We start from the raw sequence: 19786 nt of genomic DNA on the forward strand, positions 1-19786 counted from the left end.
GGCCAGTTCCTCACCATCGAGCGCTCCTAACACACCGCCTCGTCTATAACTTAATCAAATTAGTAAAGAACAATGCCGGTAGAAATAGTTTTTTTACAAGACTTGTGTAAACAGTCATGCCGTGAAAGAGACCTTTAGTGTTGCTTGTGGTGATAAAAAGTGGTATATGATGATGAATTAGTGGTATGGTGACCATGGGCATCATAATTGGTACGTGTGTTCCCGACGCGGAGCCGGACGCTGCGGCGTATGGCGCACAGCTGCGGAGACCGCCGCGGAGGATTCTCTATGGTAATTAACTCTATGCATTGTGTTGCATTTACTTCTTCAACCTTGTTACATTGTGCAAAAATAAACCTTTAAGAATGTTCGTTTTATTACGTTTTTAATATGATCATCTGCGCGACGACGGTCGTTAATATTGTTTTTATTGTGTGCGATGATTAAACGCGCTGACCTCAAAACCGGCACCGGCTCAGGCCGCAGCCTGCTGCCATCACGATTGTTATTCTAGACTTGTTTTTGCAACTATTTTTATAATACTGTAAATGATTTTCCTCGATGTCGGACTGCTGTCTATTCAAGGATTTATTACAAATATGTAGTGAACGCGCGCACCGCCCAACTTGTTAATAAAGCAAACATGTTTGTTGATTATTTTAAAAATCTTTTGTCTCTGCAAATTCAATTTTTGCGTAGTTTTGAGTTGATGCCGGTATGTATGAAAACACATCAGGTGTAATATGTCGGAACAGTTTTACCGCCAACCCATTATACCAGTGGATACCAAACATAGCGCGGTGTCCAGAGGTCGCACAATGGACGCTCGTGTCTCACCGGACACAGAGGCACACAGACAAACCTTAATTGATCTCCATACTGTTGTCTGTCTTATTGTTTTCAGACCTTCCTTAAAATAATGTTCGCTATTATTTTGGATACGATTCGATAAATATCTGCGGAGTAATTAATGTTCAATTTATTTGGTAGATAAAACAAACAATATTACGTTTTGAATATTTAGTTTAAAATTAAAACACAGCTCTAATTTCATATCTCTGTGTACACCACTCATGGTCTCTCTAGTGCAGGGGTGGCCAACTTGATTAGAGCAGAGATCTACTTTTATTTTTACTGACGAAACTCTGTGCGATCTACAAACTTCTTGAGCATTGCATCTGAGCATCTTCCGCTACGTATTATTTAGTCTTGAGCTGTTAGTAATTGACTCAGTATAAGGTAGCAATTTCGAGGAGCATCTCTTCCTTATTAGCTGCTTATCAAGCACTTCAAATATTTGCACTTCACGGTGTAACTTTCCGCCTATATCATACATACATACATCGTTGATGTCTGCCTAAAAGTAGCTTCAGTTGTTTAGTGAAATAGCTTATTTTAAAGCCATATTATAAACACAATGTAATTAACTTACCGCAGAAAAATAAATTATTAATTAAATTATAAGCTCTTATGATGACCGTTTGTATGAAGTTCGATGCTAAGTGGAAAGGGAACTAAATTCTTTGCCTATGTAAAGGCAAACATAATGGTATTGTATACTTCATACATCTACTTCTCTTTCGGATCGATATCCTAAGGGTGTCTTGACCGACATCAAGCTATAACTGGCAGTACTACGCGTGCCTGAGTCGTTACATATAAAACATAATGATTAGTCCGTCCTGCGACACTGCTATTAGTCATCGCAACTAATGACATAAAGCCCTCGACACACGATTCCCCTTTTAGAATACGACCGTGTCACCCGAACATAGAGTAGCCTTTAGCCTCTCGGTGGGAACATGGATGAGTTGACGAGATACAACCGTGTGTTGAATATTCCTTCTGGCGCAGGATATTTGCGTGTACTAACTTCATTGATAACCCGGCGACCAATCTTGAAATGTTTTGTTGGGAATGTACAATAGCGAATGAACTACACTGATTACTTATCTATTCTATCTGTTAATTTCGCTGTTAAAACTGTGTAGGATAGAAAAAATCACGAACTTATTAAATTGTATTTGAAAAATTACTTCAACTTGGTGCGACTTGACTTTACAAAAAGCATTAGCTAAGTAATTAGGCTAATAGATGATGGTCTTTTTTCATTATTACTTTTGTATAATTGAAGTATAATTTGTATGATATTAAACTAATTTAAAGTATACATAAAAATAACATGTATGAAATAAGTATGTAAATGTCTAGCTATTGTAGGTAGTGAAACAGCCTGTGCTACTGGAATTTGTGCTTATTGTGTGGAATGTGATACCATATATATAGAGATACTTACAGATGTTTGTATGTATGTTTATTCTATAAACAATTAAACAATGCAGGATACATTATAAAATGTAACTGTATGCAATAGATTATTAAGTTTATAACTCGCAAAAACTCAAGTTTTAAACAATTATAACCAGTCAAAATTATAAAATTTAACTTTTCCCTTTAAAGCCAGCTTACCCCTCATAAACTGGTAGCGTAATTAATACGTAAAATTAACTACGATATTTAAGAAGTTTGATATATAGATAACTGCTAGTAATCTTTAGAGAATTAGTAAAGAAATAACCAGTACAGCTTTGTTGCCTTTGTCCAAAGAATACATTACATTAGACGCGGCTGTACCAGGAAATAATAAACATGCGGACCACAACATTACCTTATCTACGTAGTATTGTATGTAATTATGTGTTCAAATAAATAACTCGTCTGTATTGTGTTTATTTAGAACAAGTCATCAAACACAATAATGTATGTACAATTATTGTAACTTAATTTAATTTACTCGTTTACAGCCACACGTGTTTGTATATTTATATGAACTCTCAAGCGCTCATGTTAGATTCGTGTGTTTTGTACCTGACAGTACCATTTATAGTAGACGGTAGTAAAATAGCTCCCTGTAAATAAAGTTAATTAAATATTCTGTAGATAGGCTGAATTATTTTTCCTTTCGTGTTATTATGTAGCACAAATATCGCCGCACACCGCACGCCGTACGCCGCATTCGCCGTTGGTGGCGCATGGTGAGCGCCGGCATTAAGCGGCCGGCAGCGACGTTTGCTCGCTATATTATGTTTGTTCGTTAGCATTCGGTTTGCGTCACGTCAGTTACTATTGCGACGTGTTTGCTTTGCTGTCCTACTGGCTGATGCCTCTACTACATGTACTATATGTTAGCCACGTATTATGCTTTGTTTGTTATTATGGAATTATTGTAATTTTTCTTAGAGTTTTGTGGAAAATTACTTTCAATTTTGTATGGTATTTCTTAAATAAACTTAACCTACTTCTATGAACTAACTTGAATGTTTAAAACAATGGATTATACATAAATAACATATGTACATTTTACATGTTGTTTAAAATATCTTTGGGGACACCGACGTGTATGTAGAAGTACTCAGTGGGCGCGGCCGAGGTCGGTTCCGGTAACGTCATCTTCTGTGGCGAATGATCCGCGGCGCAGGGTTGCGCGTAGGGCTGCGCGTAGGGGCACATCGGCAGACAGCAGGGCGCGCCCCCCGCCAGCGGCTGCGCGGGCGCTGGGGGCGGGGCCGGGGGTGGCGGGACGGGTGGCGCGCGCTGCGGCGTCGTCGGCATCAGCGTGTCCGGAGAGCTTTCCAGCAGCTCCGAGTCGCATGGCGGCGGCTCCGGGCAGCGCGGACCCTCTGGCGGCCCCTCTGGTGGCCCCTCCGGCGGCCCGTCCGGCGACTCGTCCGGAAATTCTAATGAACATCGATCATGTCTTGCATTGGTTGTGCTCGTAAAAACTTAATTGGAAACGAGCCTGCTGTGTAAAATCCCCTCGATATATTCAGACGTTGTATACTGTATACGATAACTCCTATGCAGAATACTATAAATTTTATCGGTCTACTCCTGAAACTTTGAGATTAAATATGGTGATTGAACGCATTTTTTTCTAATTGTATTGGAATATCACGAAAAAAGTCGAGTAGGACGAGAGAAAGAAATTATTTGCGGAAGCAAGCAGGAATAATTTAGGCAGCATACCTACCATCTGCGGAATTGGCTCTATGACTGGGCTTGAGGCTGGGCGCCTTGCGCCTGCGCGGCGCGAAGTGCCTCCAGGCGCGGCGGCGCTCGCGGCACTCGTGGCACATGGCGCAGTACACCTCGAGCAACGCCTGGTGCTCGGTGCGCGCGGTGCATTGGGCGCATGCCGTACGGCAGCTCACCGTACCCCGCACGCGCCCCGCCAGACACAAGCACGCCACCACCAGAGCCATCGCCGCCGCTATAGCCCTCGACATTCCACTGCTCAAATATGACAAAAATTTCACTGTAAATCCTATTTGGTTTTGATGCACGCTTCATGTAAGTGACAAAACCTAGAATTTATGTGCGTAATTAATAGATAAATTAGTAATTATCTTACCGGACGGTTGTCATTAGTTATAGCATATCGGAGCTGACGTTGGGCAGCCGAGCCGAGCTGTCTCCGCGCCGCACTGCACACTGCACAGTATCGTGCGCCGGCCGCAATGTGCTGGTTATATAAAGTCAATAGGCTCAGTTTTACGACCGCATGCCCGTAAATGGCATTACAAATTAATCGCGCGCTTTGAGGAAAATCATTTTAGAATATTTGATATTCGAGATTCTATTTGTTCTCTATTTTAATGTTTTTTGCCGAGTACAATATTTGTAACCTAACATAAATGTTTAAAATATAATACAAAAGAAAGTAGTGAGAGCGATATTGTAGTAAGCGGCTTTTGAGATGGCACATCAGGTAGAAGATTACTCTTGTTCCGTACGTGAACGCTAAAGGCAGTTGTAATGCTGTGTACCGCACCGCATTAAAACATCGTCGTCTCTGAGGTCTGAGGAGTCGCTTTGTGAAACGCACGCAAATTGCAACAGAGACATCGCGCGTGACAATGGACGTGTGACGTGACTCCATTCGTGCACACTGTCACTTGTCACACACGAGAGTGGAACGACATGACGCTCTAATGGATATCACTTGTACGATGTTTTTTAACAAAGCAATTAAATTGTTTTATATTACAAAATATTGCTGGACAGTAAAAACATGTATAAATGGTAATTTTATTTTGGACTACGTGGATAAAAGTTGATTTATAAATAAGAGATAACTATCTATTTGTTAGAATCATATTTGTTTAGACTCGTTGAGATATCTGTTTGTGTAATATTTGGATATACGACAATTTTAATATTATTCCGTTGAGACAATGAGACTTGCAGACGAGCCGCTATCAGCGCGTCTATTTTGGTCGCCAGTCGGTAACTCCGCATTCTGCAAACAATACTTGCTGCATATAAAGTACAACTCATGTATTAAATTTACTGCGTTCAAAAGATTTATGTGAAATGCAATGATTTTTTTATCAAAACTGCATTCAAAATAAAAACAGATATGTGTCCCTTGTACTCTCGTAATATTACTTCAGTCTGTCTGTCAGTATCCTTGAAGTTATATGTCGTGGTTGTTGCATGTGGTGACGAATCTGTTTGTATGTTGCAGGAATCAAGTGTCCGGTGTGCAGCAAGTTCGTGCTGCCGGACGACATCGAGTGCCACCTCGTCATGTGTCTCACCAGGCCGAGGCTCTCATATAATGGTCAGTATCTATATCCTAACAGTATAATATTTATCCATAATCCTTATATGTTACTGTTACAATATAAAACACAACATAACAATTAACAGTGGTAGACGCTAGCAACAACAACATCAGTTGCACGAATTGGCCGGCTCGCCTGGTGAAATATAACGACCACACAGAAGACAGACGTGAAGTGGAAGTAATTCCGCGTACAGTCTGATGAGTGTGGTGCCGGAGGCCTAATTTTAGTCCCCTTTCCTTTGTTGTGTAAAATTTATATTGATGTGTGTTGACGTGTGCGTTTCAGAGGACGTGCTGAGTGATGCGAAGGGCGAGTGCGTGATCTGTCTGGAGGAGTTGTGCGCGGGAGACACCATCGCGCGCCTGCCCTGCCTCTGCATCTACCACAAGGGGTGAGGTCATCTGCTATATGTATACATACCTAACAAAATCATCTAATACTAAATCACCGCTGCCCATACCCTATTGCAACGAGACCGTTTCAATGAGTTGCAATATAAAAATTCAATGGAGAGGATAAAAAAATTATGTATATTTTTCTATTTATTCATTCCTTGTCAAATAAATACTCTTTTTATTATTTCACAAAGTCAAGGGTAATAGTAAAAATATCGGCACCTCATATCCAAGAAAAATCGGAGTCACCTTCTATCGACTTCCTAAATAAAATAAAAAGTTAAAATCGGGATACAATTATTCCAGGGTTTCTTGAGTTGGGTTCAAAAAATGTCTCGAACTTTGTCTATATTTTTCGACCGAGTTCCATACATAGAGAGACACGCGTCCTCGACGAGTCACGAGCGCTCGAGTCTCGTCTCTCGAGACTGAGGTGTAACAAAGCAGTCGACAACTCTTCACGTTTACATCACCGAGCAGCAGATCTGGGTCGAATGCATTCTTTCTTTCAAAATCTAGGCAAAGACCTTATACTTTTACACTATGGAAATAGATATTTTCGAACTCAAACATTTTAATATTGATTTATTTAAATTTAAAAGGATGTTATTTTTTGTTTCCAGATGTATAGACCAATGGTTCGAGGTGAACCGGTCGTGTCCGGAGCACCCGGGCGACTAGTGCGCGCGCGCGGCTCTCGCCAGTGCCACAGACTGCGGCCTCAGGGCCTTGTAAATAAATATATTATAGTGAGATCTTTACCATTTAATTAATTGAGGAAAAACGTAAAGTAAAATGACGGTCAGCGGACGGACGACAAATTCTCGGTGGAGTATAGTTACAGACAATGTTACGGTTGTTTTATGTATTATTTGGAGATTTTATGTTTTGATCGATATGTATGTATAATACGTTGTATAGAATATGTATAGTGGAGGTTTCCTTGGCAGTGTACATTATAAGCGAGTTGTGTCCGTGGCGCGAGTGTGACGTCACGCCGCGTCGCCGCGTCGTCGCCGCGTTGTGAACGCCGCGTCGCCGCGACCTCAACGCGGCTCGTCTATCGGTTCCCTAAGCTTATATATATTATATCATTTGATCTTTTTCATCTTGATAAATAAAGTTGATTTGTTTCTAAATTTTCCACCGTTGTTTTATTTATATCCCGCAGCAGTTGTTCAATACTTCTTACTGTTCGAGACTCACTTGACGACTGACAGAAGTAACTTATCTGATAAGAGCCTCAATTGAAATGAGCAAGGTTTCCATATCATAGCTCACAGCGGCGAAGGCTACTATTAATGATTCTGTATTAAAAATAAGGATACAAATAAAACTAAAATGTAAAACATCAGTATTTATTAGTAAGAGACGAGATGATGTCAGCGCATGAAGGCGCGATGTCTCGGGCCGCGCTGCATGCGAGCCCCGCCCCATCCCATACCTGCAATATACATACATTATTGTACTAGATATTATTTGTTGAACTAGAATACTACTTGTCAATCAGTTTCAACCAAAAATAAATCAGAAATTCGTTTCTTTGACTTGTGAATAAAAACTTGTGGGTAAAGTCACGTGTGTCTGCGTGTCTGTGTGTGCGCGGTACTCACCCATCATGTACTGTGCTGCGGGCGCAAAGTGTCCGAAGTGCTGGCCCAGCTCCCACGCGCCGCGCCCGCGACTGTCATGGCACATTATAATATAATCATAGTAATATACGAAATATTTGAAAAGAAATCTTACTAAAGTTAAGCAATTAAATAAACTGAGAGTAAAGAGACTCACAGCTGTCTGTAGTGATGGTGCGGAGGTGCGGCGCTCGCGAAGCGGCCGCGGTCAGTGCCCGCCGCAGCTCGACGTCCGCCGCGACTGTAACACACGCGCACAGTCACACACGCGCACAGTCACACACGCGCACAGTCACACACGCGCACAGTCACACACGCGCACAGTCACACACGCGCACAGTCACACACGCGCACAGTCACACACGCAGACTGACACAAGTGCGGACTTGTCGCCGCCCCCAGCTTCACTTACCTCAGCGCGTACGGCTGGTGCAGTGCGGTGAAGTCGTCCACGTGCAGCGACGGCGGACGCGACGTGTTGGGGGGCCGCGACCTGAACGCGTCCGCCCCCCCCTCCGCGCGCACCCGGCTCAGCGCCACTGCGCACGCGCACATGCACACGTTAGCGGAAAACATTCGCACAATATAATTATCAACTGTACGGATGGACGTTTATTAAAATTCGATGCAATGTGACGGTTCGGTGCAGTACTGCATGTACAATACCGGCGGGGCGCTTGTCCGCGGGCAGCGTGTCTGCGCGCGCGTCTCCGCCGGCGCCCGCCAGCCGCCGCACGCCCGCCGCCAGCGCGCCCGCGCCCCCCGCGCCCCCCAGCTGCTGCGCCGCCACCTCCACCACGTCACACCACACCTGCACACAGCAACGTGCACGTCAGAGAGCGGCGCCTCACGCGACGTGCGCTCGCTCCGACACACCGACACCGACCAGCTCGCTGTCGTTGACGTCGTCGTCGCCGGCGGGCGCGGGCACGTTCAGCCAGTACGCGGCGCTCAGTCGCTCCTCTGCCGCCTCGCCCGCCGCGCCGCCCGCCGCCCCGCCCGCCGCGCCGTGCAGCGCGCGCAGAGAGAACTGTACCACGAGCGAGGCGGGGGCGGGGGCGGGGGCGGGAGCGGGGGCGGTGGCGGGAGCGGTGTCGGCGGTGTCCGGGGGCGGCGGGTCTGAGGCGCGCAGACGGCGGAGCTGCGCCGCCAAGAAGGTCGCATTCGCGATGGCCTCCTCGTCCGAGTTGCGTTCCTAAAAAAATATAACGAAAAAGAAAACTCGACTTAATAAAACTTTAGTTGTCTATTTCTTCTGTATATTTTGGTGAAGACTGAACCGCGTGAAGAATTGCGCAAGCGCACATGAGCTACTACGAAACTTGCTAAAACCATTTTCATATACATGTACAAACTACTTTGTTATTAATGCAAAAAAAGAAACGTTGGAAAATTAAAAATAAAACAAAAACCAGATGTGATACAACAATCAATTAACAGATTCCGAGGTAAAAAATGTCTGTATTTATAGAAAAAATTCTAAAATAACGATTTTATTGCCGATCGGTGTAATCGAAAAAGTAAATAAAAATATCGGGCGAACCTTTAGAAGTTGTTCCAAGGTGAAGGCGGGATGGTCGGGGTCGGGGTCCACGTAGCCCACCATGTCGGCCACCTCCGAGAGCGTCAGCACGCTGCGCCTTCCCGCCGGGCCCTCGCCCTCCTCGGCGCGCAGGATGCGGATCAGGTCGAGGTACAGAGTGAGGCACTCCGGCCGCTCCTCGCCCACGCCCTCCAGCGCCCACCTGAAGTACTTCCCGAGCGCCTCGCGCCTCTTCGGTATGAACTTCCTGAACTGCTGGAAGCCGTACTCGTGCTCCGTCATGACGAAGTAGGCGCGCAGGATGGACGTGGCCACCGCCGAGGTCTTGGTCGCGGACTCGAGGCAGGCGGCCGTGGCCTCGAGGAACGCGGCCAGCGCCTCCTTGTTCGGGATCGAGTTGGCCAGCAGCAGCTCGGGCGCGGCTCCGGTCGGGATCAGCGTCACCTCCATGTCGCAGAAGGCGGCCAGCGCGTGCGCCGCGAACTCCTGCGCGGCCACCTGCTCGCTCGTCGGGCTCGGCAGGCTCAGCACGCCGCACAGCGCCGCCTGCAGGTCGCTCGCCTTCGGCCCGCCGCCGTTCATGGTGTGCAGCACTGCGCACTTGACGGGCGCGTGCGACACCAGGCAGGCCAGGAACCCGAGCACGCGGGCGCAGCTGGGGCTCGGCGGCTCGCCGGGCCGCAGCTCCTTCACGACGGCGCCCGCGGCGGCGCGCGCCACGGTGGCGGCCGTGTTGGGCGCCAAGTCGGCGATCTGCACGCACACGCGCCGCAGCATGTGCACCACCGGCCTGTACGTGGAGATGCATATGATCTGGATCATGTCGGTGAGGTCGGCGGCGAGCGCGTGCAGGTGCGCCGACCACAGCCGGCGCTCGTTGGCGGCGTCCTGCAGCTCGCGGGCGCCGGGCGCAGCGCGGGTCTGCATGGGCAGCGGCAGCGGGAGCAGCTCGGAGAACACGAGCAGGCCGGGCACGAACGTGTAGGGCGCCGTCATCGTGTACTGGATCACCTCGGAGCACAGGGAGGTCCACGGGCCGCGCCGGATCGAGTCGCCGTCGGTCGCGTCGTCGGCTATGGGCTGAGCGTAGGCGAGCAGCGCCTTGACGGCCGCCTCGGCCGCCCTCGCCGCGGTGCGGAAGCCGATGGACCCCGCCGGGTAGGCCCTGGCGAGGCCGTACGTCTTGAGAAGGACGGGCGCGGCCGTCAGGTCCCGAAACCGCGGCCCCCGACAACGCACCACGCGCGCCAGCATCTCGTCCAGCAGCCGCAGGCAGGGCAAAAGGATCTGCGCGAGCTGCAGACCTTTTATCGAGGCGAAGAACGCCGTGTGCATGCACGGCTGCTCGAAGTGGGTAGCGAGGCGATCTAGGATGCCGACCAGGTGGGAGACGCCGTCCAATGAAAAAAGTTGCAAAACGTTGTACTTGTATTTGAGTTCGACGAAGTCTTCGGTGGCCGTTTCCGAAACGAAGGACACGTTCGTCTCCTTGTCCGAGATGCAGAAGTGTGTCAGTATCCTGAGGCAGGTGGTCAGCTCGCCGGGCAGGTCGGGCGCGAGCTCGCAGCTCGTCTTTAAAATTTCTACGCAGGCCGCCATGTCGTCACCCGTGAAGACATTCAGCCTTTCCGCGGGCTTGAGGTAGGGCGCGACCTCCTGCAAGACGCTGGCCACGCTCGGCTCGAACTTCTCGTGCTCCCGGGCCACGCTCATCAACCTCTGCGCATACTTTTTCAAAAACGGTACGTTCGCCGAAAATCGGACCGCGGAAACGATCAACTCTATCGCGTATCCCTTGGCCGGCGATTTCTGTTTAGATGGAGAATCGCTTTTATTTTTATTCTTCAAATCACTTTCGAAGACCTCCATGAGGCAGTCGGCGTTGTCGCCCATGACGATGACGTCGGCGACGGCCGTCTTACCGACGTTGCCGAAGCTGAGACAGTAGAGGCTCTGCAGCCGGTCGATCAGCTCGTTCTCGTCCCCCTCGCCTACCTGCAGGTCGCAGATGGACTGCAAGTAGTACACCGCCCTTAGCCTGTAAGCCAGTTCAAGCCCCAGCAGCTGCAGGTCATCATAGTTGCTCAAATCGTGCGAGAAAATGCTCTCCTCGACGTTCTGCTGACCGTAAGGATGTGTAAGAGATTTGAAAAGAAACTTACTCATCGTCATATTCTTGTACAGAAAATTGAGGCCCTCCGGCGAATGTAACAACTCGCAAAAGAGATCGTGAATGGGGCTGGTGATCACCAAATTATTGCACGTGTTCGGGCACGTGAGCAAGTAGAGACACACCTCGAAGGTTTGATGAATTTTGAAAAATTGTAGAAGTATGTCGTTGGAGCAATCCCTGTTGATGTCGAACTGCGCGGCGACGGGCAGGAAGCGCGGCGGCTGCGACAGGTGGAAGCAGCGCGAGCGGTACGCGCCCAGCGCCGCGTCCAGCGCGTGCACCACGAACTCCGCCGCGCCCTCGCCCACCGCGCCCACCGCGCCCACCTCGCCCGAGCCCACGCCCCTGTTCAACTCCGCGACGAGCTCGCGTAGTTTTCCCAGCACCTCGTACATATTCAGTTTCTTTATCAGCGAGCTCAGGGCGAACTTTATCCTGGCGAGCGGGTTCGTTTGCATGATGCTTATGAGAGCGCAGTAACCGTTCATGGGCTTCGCGGGTGCGTCGTCGCTTTTGTCAAATTTGGGAAATACGGTCTCCTTCATAAAATGTTCGATCGATATTTTGGAGGACAGGCAGGCGTTCAAGGATTTCAAAATCATTAATCGGATGCTGAGGGCCATATATTCCTTGGAATACATCTCCATGAGCCGCGCGGGCACGTCCACGTCGTTGGCGAGCAGCACCTCCATGACGCGTGCGTTGTGCGCGTGCGCGAGCAGCGCCTCGGCGAGCCGCACGCCGCACTTTATGTGCCGGATCTTGTACGTGGGCTGCTGCTGCGCCAGCGCCAAATCAAAATTCAATCCTATTTTGATAAAAGTAATTAGTAAATTATATATATCGCCGAATTCTTCGCATGTGTCATTTTTGTTATGACAACTGAATATTCTCAAAATGATGTCGGTGTTCCTGCAGAGGTTGGTGAGGCAGACGAACAGCTGCTCGCAGTGGTGCACCCAGTCCTCCCGCGAGGTGTTATCGATATCGGCAAAGGTGCTCAGGAGAAATTTCGGGTCGCGTTTGTTCGTCACTTTCGTTATCTCATAAATTTTGAAGAGGTCCGGGCTGGCGCTGCAGAGCTCCTGGAAGCTCGCGCTCATAACGTCTCTGACCCCCTCCGCCGCGCTGGGGGACAGCAGTTGTAATTTGTTTTTGAACTCGTACTGGTTCCACTCTGCCTTAAAGGGATTGTAGTACTTGATGATGTCGTCGACGCCGCAGTACTCGTTCACGTCGTATTCGACCTCCATAAACGAGGGACCTTCCAGCTCATCGCATATATCTTCGTCTGAAAGAATGGGTTCAAACTGTTCCGCGTCCATGGAGGTGTCCTCCTGAGGGGCGCCCTTGGGCGAGCCGGGGGGCTTGGCGGGGGGCTTGGCGGGGGGCTTGGCGGCGGGCGCGCTGTCCACTATCTGCACGGTCACCAGGCTGGAGTGCTGCGGCTCCGGCGGGTAGCTATTGTCCACCTCCTGGGATGGACTCCTGATTGAACTCTTGTGACGATAGCTTTGATGGTAGAAATCGATACGAGGAATTTGTTTGCCGCTTCTGTCGTAATCGGCGCCCTCTTCCGACCTGGTAGAGTTGATGGGACTGGAGACGTCGCCCTCTCGCGGAGACAACGGTCGCCTCGCCGCCTCACCGGGCGGGGTCCGAGGCCTCTTTCGTGAGTCGTCGCGGCTTGGGGACCTGCTGCCGTAGCTGGACCCTCTCACTCGACTGTACGGAGAATGTCTTTTTCTATCGTACGAGGATTGCTTCTCGTACGAGGGCGCCCGTCGCTCGTACGACGAGCTCCGTTTGTCGTAGGGTGACAGGCGTTTCTCGTAAGACGGCCCACCTTTATCGTAAGGTATCTTGCGTTCGTAAGAAGGAGCTCTTTTATCGTACGGGGATCGGGGTTCGTAGGACCCTCCGCGGGATCGGTCGTAGGACACGTCGCGTTGTCGACGATAATCGTCTTTTTTATATGACCCTCTTTCCCAGTCGCGATCGTTGGAGGCGCCTCTTATTCTGTCTCTATCGAGGCTGTGCGACCTAGAGCGGCTCAGTTGCCTGTACTCTCCTTTGACGATGTAATCTCTGTCTCTGCTCCTAGATCTAGAAGGCACGCGTTCGAGCCTGTCGAGCTCGCGGCTGCGGTCCCTGTGGCGGGACGACTCCCGGCTTCTCCCCCGATCCAGCGACCGTCTGCGACTCCTGCCGTCCCTCCTGTCTCTATCGTGTTCCAAGGAACGCGGGCTATGACGAATCCTGTCCCCGTCTCTTTCTAAGCTCACATCCCTTCGCTCCTTCTCCCAATTGTTATCATCCAAGTGGTGATAAGTCCGTGGATCTTTTGGGGGCTCGTTGCCATAATAATCACTTCTATATATTTGATTATCATAATTTTCTGGGTATATTGTGGGGCCATATGAATCAGGATTGCCTGTGGCTACATTTCCGGTATAGGAAGGGATAGGATTGGATCCTTCCTGATTCCATTCAGCCGTCTGTGGCACAGTAGGTGTAGCTGCCACTTCACGAGTAACTGTTTGACGTTGTACACTGGATGGGGGATTGCTGCCTACTGCTGTCTCCGGTAAAATTTGAGTCAAATTGCCGTAAACTGCCAAGGTGATAGTAGTGTAGCATCCTAACAAAAAGAAAATATATTTGATAAATTTTTAAAATGTGCTTAATATAAAATATAGTACTTGTAGAATTTTACCTCTAAGAACAAGTCCATCTGTTGGTATTTGAGGCTGATCAAGGGATGCACCACATTCCATATGTATTTGTCCATTCTGGCAGTAATCTAAACTGCCTAGAGCCTCAAATGTTGATGCGCCCGGCTTGCTCAGATCATTGACAAAAAAGTCAATGTGGAACTTTGTTGGGTTGGTTGCACCGAGACGCACTCCACCGGGGAAATCCCCCTCAACCCTAGCTCCTAAAGGTATCACTCGAATCTCCCTCACATATACAGATTTTGGAAATTGTACTAGATCCAAATTCAGCTCCTGTAATAAGTTATTTTCAAATATTTAATGAGTTTGTAAACACTATAAAATTCTGTGAAGTATTTTTTGATCTCTTGTGTCAGAGGCCAAGACCCACTTTGGGTCGCTGCGCCAGCGGAGTAAGTATTTTTTTTTGTTGTCTTCACTAAGAAGTCAGGGTTAGAAAAGCCATTTATAAAAATCTTGTTAATACCATTGCAGTAACATTGAGTTAGTTCTATGAACATAAACCAGCAATTATATCCATAATTATCTATCAATTAATAAGATGGAGAAGGATGGGAAGGGATTAGAAACCCATTAAAACTAAATTTACGCATGATATATTAAAAACAATGTCAGCCATCCTTGTTTCAATACTGATAGATAATTCTTATATTATAACATGCAACTATCAAACTACATACAGTTTTCAATGAAAAATCATTTAAAAATAAACTACCTAATACAAAGCAGCTGCTATTTTTTCTTTTAAATCTCTCAAATAAAATTAATATGCTTACTATGTACATGTTCACAAATTAAATTTGGCATAGTTTAGGGAAGAAAATAGTAAATATTGTAAGGAATAAACACATTTGGCATGCCGCAATAGATTCAAACACAACATGGTGGCTAAAAGACTGTAATCACACATAACCTTTTTATGCCGGAAATAATCTAAATACACTGTTTTAACTATTTATTCAAAACATGATCAATATCTTACTTCGCTTGTGTCGTGTGAAAAAGTATCGAAAAACAATAAGTCTGGTTTGTCTGCGACCGACATTTTGTTTCTTTATAATAAAATCCAATCACTTAAAACACATTATTATAAAAGAACTGTACATATTGTAAACAAGTTATAATTAAACTCTTACATAAAGCTTAAGTAGTTACAATTTATTAATGCACAGTTCAATAAATCGTACACTATGGAAATCAAATCAAAAGCAATTTACAAAATTGACAATTGACAATCAGACCATAGTTTGACGTTGCGTTGTGTTGCCATTGTGTTACACAATTTCAAATATGGATAGTGGTCATTGATTGACAAATACATTTCTTTAAACACTTATCTAAAATGATAATTTATTGAAATTTTAAGTTAAAAAGCATAATAAGCATTTGTAACAATTTAGCTTATTTGTACGTAGTAACGAAAGTAATCGTAAATGTTGTTTATAGTTCAATTGGTAACACAACTTTATCAATTCTACTTGATACAAGTTAAAAATGAATTTAAAAAAAAAAGCCCGATAGACACCACGTTAACTCCTAATCAAATCAAACCAGCAATCGCTCTTACTTAAAATTCTATCTAGCTGTTTGGGCAACAGGGACAGGCTGTCACGGAACGGATATATTTAATACATCATCACCGTAATAACGAAGCCTTTTTATTTTATTTTATTTATTTTATTTTATTTATATCTATGTAATACAAATGTCTGGTGCCCCGACTCTACGTGAGTGGGATAAGGTCAGGAAAATGATGTGGTACAAATGTACATGAGTATACTATAATAAAACTGTACCTATCAATCAGACGCACACTCCTGTCAGTCTGCGTTTTTGTCTTTGAGACAGTTTTGAATAAGGTTGGGGACTTTATAGCGGCAGGAGCGCGTGCGCTGTTGCGATCAGTTCGTATACTAAGTTAAGATGGTAGAAGTATAGGATGGTTTGACCATTTAATATCTATTTTTAAATTATGTTTTAAAATTTTATACTTGTTGCAAACTTGCATATAATGAATTTTAAGTACATAGTATCTCAAACATTCTTTAATGCATTGCGTTTTGAGCCATACTAATATAAAGTACATACAAACACACAATGTATATTAAGTAAAAATGCACGTAATAAATTATTTTGAAGTAAACTGTGTAGTGTAGTGTAGTATCAGAGATGCTACAAACATAAACAGTAGTGTAACATCTCTAATGTTGCTACAACCTCAACTCTCAAGGAATCAAATAAATAATGAATAATTTTTTTCCGCTCTGACGCAATCAGGATTTTCCTCATCGTTCGTGCTAGTCAGTGATAGCTCCGCTGCATGTGTTACCTGCGAACATGTATCTATATTGAGAAGGAAAATATGCAAACATTACTATTAAACGTGTTCAACTTGATTTTTGCTTCGTGATATGTTTCAGATTATAATACTTTTTATAAATTAAATATTTCATAGAATATTTTATGCAGCATTTTCATTTTATAGTGTAATATCGAATTTCAGGAGAATTGTAGGCTTCTGACAGGATGAGTTATTTTGGACTTAAGCATGTCCTTAATTCCTTAAACTGTGTGCAAAAAAGTAGTAGAGCTTCACAGACTAGAGAGATCATAGACTACTACCGTTTTACTTTAGAATGTTATGGAGTTTTCTTATTTAAGAGTACTATGTAGAAGGAAAACAGTTGAATATTTTCTTTTTGCTCTTTCTGTCTCTATTTTTCATCTCTTTTCTTTAACTATCATCACCTTCCAATACGTGATTTAATAGTACCGATACGCAACTCGCCGGGTTGCTTATATGTTTAAGAGACATGTTATATAGACCTCAGGTGGAAATCAACGTAAAAAAAAGATACATTCAACAACAAGAAACTACAGCAGGGCGAGCTTTTTTAATCATTGTGATAAAATAATAGATTTCCTTTTTTGGAAGTTGATTTGGAAATAAACGAAGAGGTGATTCATCAAAGTCATCGTTTACAGAAAGTTGTCAAAGTTTGCGCGGGAATAAAAAATGGTTGGTCGATGTAGTATCGCCGTCGGTCGCTCGAGTAGCGAATAAACAGAGTGGGGCGGCGGGTGGCGGGCGCGGTGGTGAAGCGCTACCTGCCCGCGACCACCTGTGCGAGCTGTCGGGGTTGCCAGCGCACAAATATCTACCGTGATATCGGGTAAAAATTGGTGCAGATAAAAGTGAAGCAAATTAAGTAAATAATATAATCAATTTCGTCGTTTATGATTTACAGCAGTGATAAAATTTAACTAATAGATATTTTCTACAATGAATTTATCATATATAGGTAGGTGTCATGATTTTAATATGTATTGTACTTAAAACTTGGAATTTCTTATAAAATTTTGTTTCCTGTGATTTGACTCCTGACTGACAGGAGGGAAGCATTAAAGAAAAATACTCATTTTATTCACTCATCATGTAGTTTTCCTATCGGTGATGATAAAACTTATGGAATTATTTTTATTGTGAATGGTCGGGGTAATGAAGTCTCGGTGTGTACTCCCCGTAGCGCCGGCCGGCGCGCTCAGTCGTCAGTCGCAGTCTCGCGCCCGCTTCGCTCGTCTGTACTCGCTCAGCGCTACGGTCGCGTCGCAAAACTTTCCCAGCGCGAGCAAACTTTCAAAACTCGCCGCCTGCATCGTTGGCAGCTCGCCGCACTTTGTCCAGTTCTGTTCGATTTCTGTGTGTGTTTTATGGTGTTGATGTGGTGTGAGGTGATCTGAAGATGCGGGGCGCCTGGCAGGCGTGGTGGCTGGCGCTCGCGCTGGCCGCCGCAGTCGCCGCACAGACCGACACCAGACATTTATCAGGTCAGTGACTTTTTTATTTACCATGATTTTTTTTCTTGTGAAGGTCAAAGTTAAGCAAAGTTATAAGTTTTGCGGGATTAGCCCTTCATCAGCATCTTTATGGTCTGTGGAAAGTTGTGCGGTGGCGGGGCTAAAGGCCCGCGGCGGTGACGTGGGCAAGTCGGACCGGTATCCGCGAACGCCGAGCGGCGAGCGCGGTCTACTTAGCGCTGTGAATTCGCTCGGACTTGTACACCTCTATAAAATTTTCTACCATAGATTTTTACAATCCCCCATATTCATATACACAATGACAATGTATTTCATATAAAAATATATTATTTCATTAATGTTGAGAAACTTTCACTTTGCAAAATTAGATTATTTCGAGTTATTCAAGTATAATATTCTGCGCAGTTAATAATTACCTGTAACTAAACTTCTTATGTACTAAATAATGTGTAAAAATATATAAAATCTGCGAAAACATGTGACACAATTATTGCCAAACTACGTTCCGCACGAACGAATGCGTCCCTTCAAAAGACTTCAACGCGCGTGTTCCTGTTTCTGCGTAGATCCAACTTGGCTTCATTGAAGTATTCAAAAGTATTGATAGTTTTTTTGTAATCGTTGGATAGTAAAAATATCAGAAAATGGGTTGAAATATTTTGCTAAGTAGGCACTACGCACAATCGATGTGTCTTTATGTAGTCGTATAGAACATATTAATTATTGTATAGGTATAGTTAATACAAAGCAAACATAGCTCCACAAAGGTTTTTGTATGAGCTCGTGATAAAAGAGCCGTTACCAAAGCTGTGTGCGAGACTTTACTCCTCGCTTTATATTTAAGTCTCCGTGTCAACCTGTCGTACTAAATTAAAAACCTAATAATATTTAATTGTTTTCTATGTTTTACTTCATTATCTTAATTTTCAAAGTACTTATTTTTTTAACAATTTATATTTGAGAATATTGTTATAAATATAAACCAATAAAAATTGCGTACATTTTGCATATAAATGTGTGCACATTTGTGTATACTATGTACACAGTTTTAACCGGGTAATTACACAATTTTTGTCTAAAGGACATTATTTTCACCTCTCTTTTGTCACCATTGTTAAATGTACATATGTTTTGAATGCAGTCTATTGAATGTTCGAGAATATTCTATTTTTCCACTTTAATAAAGAAACAAAAACTAGCATACTTGTGATTATCTTTGACAATTAATAAATAATAAAAATCATGGCATGTCATACACAAACATACATACATATTATTCCAAGTAAATATTATTATCTGAGATTTATATGATTCATACGAAATTATGTCGCAATTCAGCGAAATATAGAAAAGATGACCTTTGATAAAAATAAAATACTGGATTTTAAGATGACATTAAAAAGTAAGTTTTTATTATTGTTAGTATTCAAGATAAGTTTAAAAAACATGTTTTAAATTAAAATACTACGTCAATATTAAGTGTATTTTTCTCAGATTTGAGAATAATCTAAACGTACGCGTTACTGTAATTTAATTTGAGTGTTTTTAAGTTTGTCTTCTATACGACCTTGAAAGGTAATAAACACGCTTCGGTAATGGTTTTAGATCCAAAGAGCAAAAAATGCATATATATCCATAAACACTTTGATCAGCTAAAGATTTCCACGCTCAGTGCAACTATTGCTCGGCTGTCGCGTTTGCTCCACGTTGCAATACAATAACAAGCGATGTGTTTCTCGACGCTTCTTAACATCGTCGCGTCGTGTTGGAGCGATGTGACGAAGCAACGCGAGTCATAAAGCGAGCGATCAGTTCGCCATTGACCACCGGAAGACGATTCGTCTCGCCTCTCCGACATTC

The 19786-nt window shown here is 44.8% G+C and overlaps 4 protein-coding genes across 5 annotated transcripts in view; 2 read left to right on the plus strand and 2 right to left on the minus strand.

Annotated features, from left to right (window-relative positions):
* LOC106720874 (E3 ubiquitin-protein ligase ZNRF1) overlaps positions 1 to 7169 on the plus strand; it is a 67336-nt gene extending 60167 nt beyond the window's left edge. Inside the window, exons 2-4 of the mRNA XM_014515676.2 lie at positions 5528 to 5623; positions 5916 to 6021; positions 6649 to 7169. Coding sequence (XP_014371162.1) covers positions 5528 to 5623; positions 5916 to 6021; positions 6649 to 6706 — 260 coding nt within the window. The 3' untranslated portion in view covers positions 6707 to 7169. The remainder of the gene's footprint in view (positions 1 to 5527; positions 5624 to 5915; positions 6022 to 6648) is intronic.
* On the minus strand, positions 2532 to 4673 carry LOC106720863 (vegetative cell wall protein gp1). 2 transcript variants are annotated; one of them, XM_045680141.1, is made up of 2 exons: positions 4031 to 4673; positions 2532 to 3737 (listed from the first exon to the last, which is right to left on the minus strand). In XM_045680141.1, the coding sequence occupies exons 1-2, from the start codon at positions 4284 to 4286 to the stop codon at positions 3361 to 3363; spliced, it is 633 nt and encodes a 210-aa protein (XP_045536097.1). In that variant the 5' UTR covers positions 4287 to 4673; the 3' UTR covers positions 2532 to 3360. The 2 variants fall into 2 exon arrangements, with proteins under 2 accessions (XP_045536097.1, XP_045536098.1); XM_045680142.1 differs by having other exon boundaries at positions 4027 to 4673.
* A 226-nt stretch (positions 7170 to 7395) lies between the features above and the next one.
* LOC106720856 (protein virilizer) lies at positions 7396 to 15303 on the minus strand. The gene is made up of 9 exons (XM_014515655.2): positions 15090 to 15303; positions 14089 to 14380; positions 9200 to 14013; positions 8543 to 8851; positions 8323 to 8467; positions 8069 to 8195; positions 7814 to 7897; positions 7639 to 7709; positions 7396 to 7469 (listed from the first exon to the last, which is right to left on the minus strand). Exons 1-9 carry the CDS (start codon positions 15150 to 15152, stop codon positions 7408 to 7410), a joined length of 5967 nt encoding a protein of 1988 aa, XP_014371141.2. The 5' UTR covers positions 15153 to 15303; the 3' UTR covers positions 7396 to 7407.
* Positions 15304 to 17665: 2362 nt separating this feature from the next.
* The window catches only part of LOC106720716 (low-density lipoprotein receptor-related protein 2), a 122740-nt gene continuing 120619 nt past the window's right edge, over positions 17666 to 19786 (plus strand). Inside the window, exon 1 of the mRNA XM_045680159.1 lies at positions 17666 to 17935. Within this exon, the coding sequence (XP_045536115.1) occupies positions 17851 to 17935 (85 nt within the window). The 5' untranslated portion in view covers positions 17666 to 17850. The remainder of the gene's footprint in view (positions 17936 to 19786) is intronic.

This window comes from Papilio machaon, chromosome 12, assembly GCF_912999745.1.
Source record: "Papilio machaon chromosome 12, ilPapMach1.1, whole genome shotgun sequence".
Lineage (NCBI taxonomy): Eukaryota > Metazoa > Arthropoda > Insecta > Lepidoptera > Papilionidae > Papilio > Papilio machaon.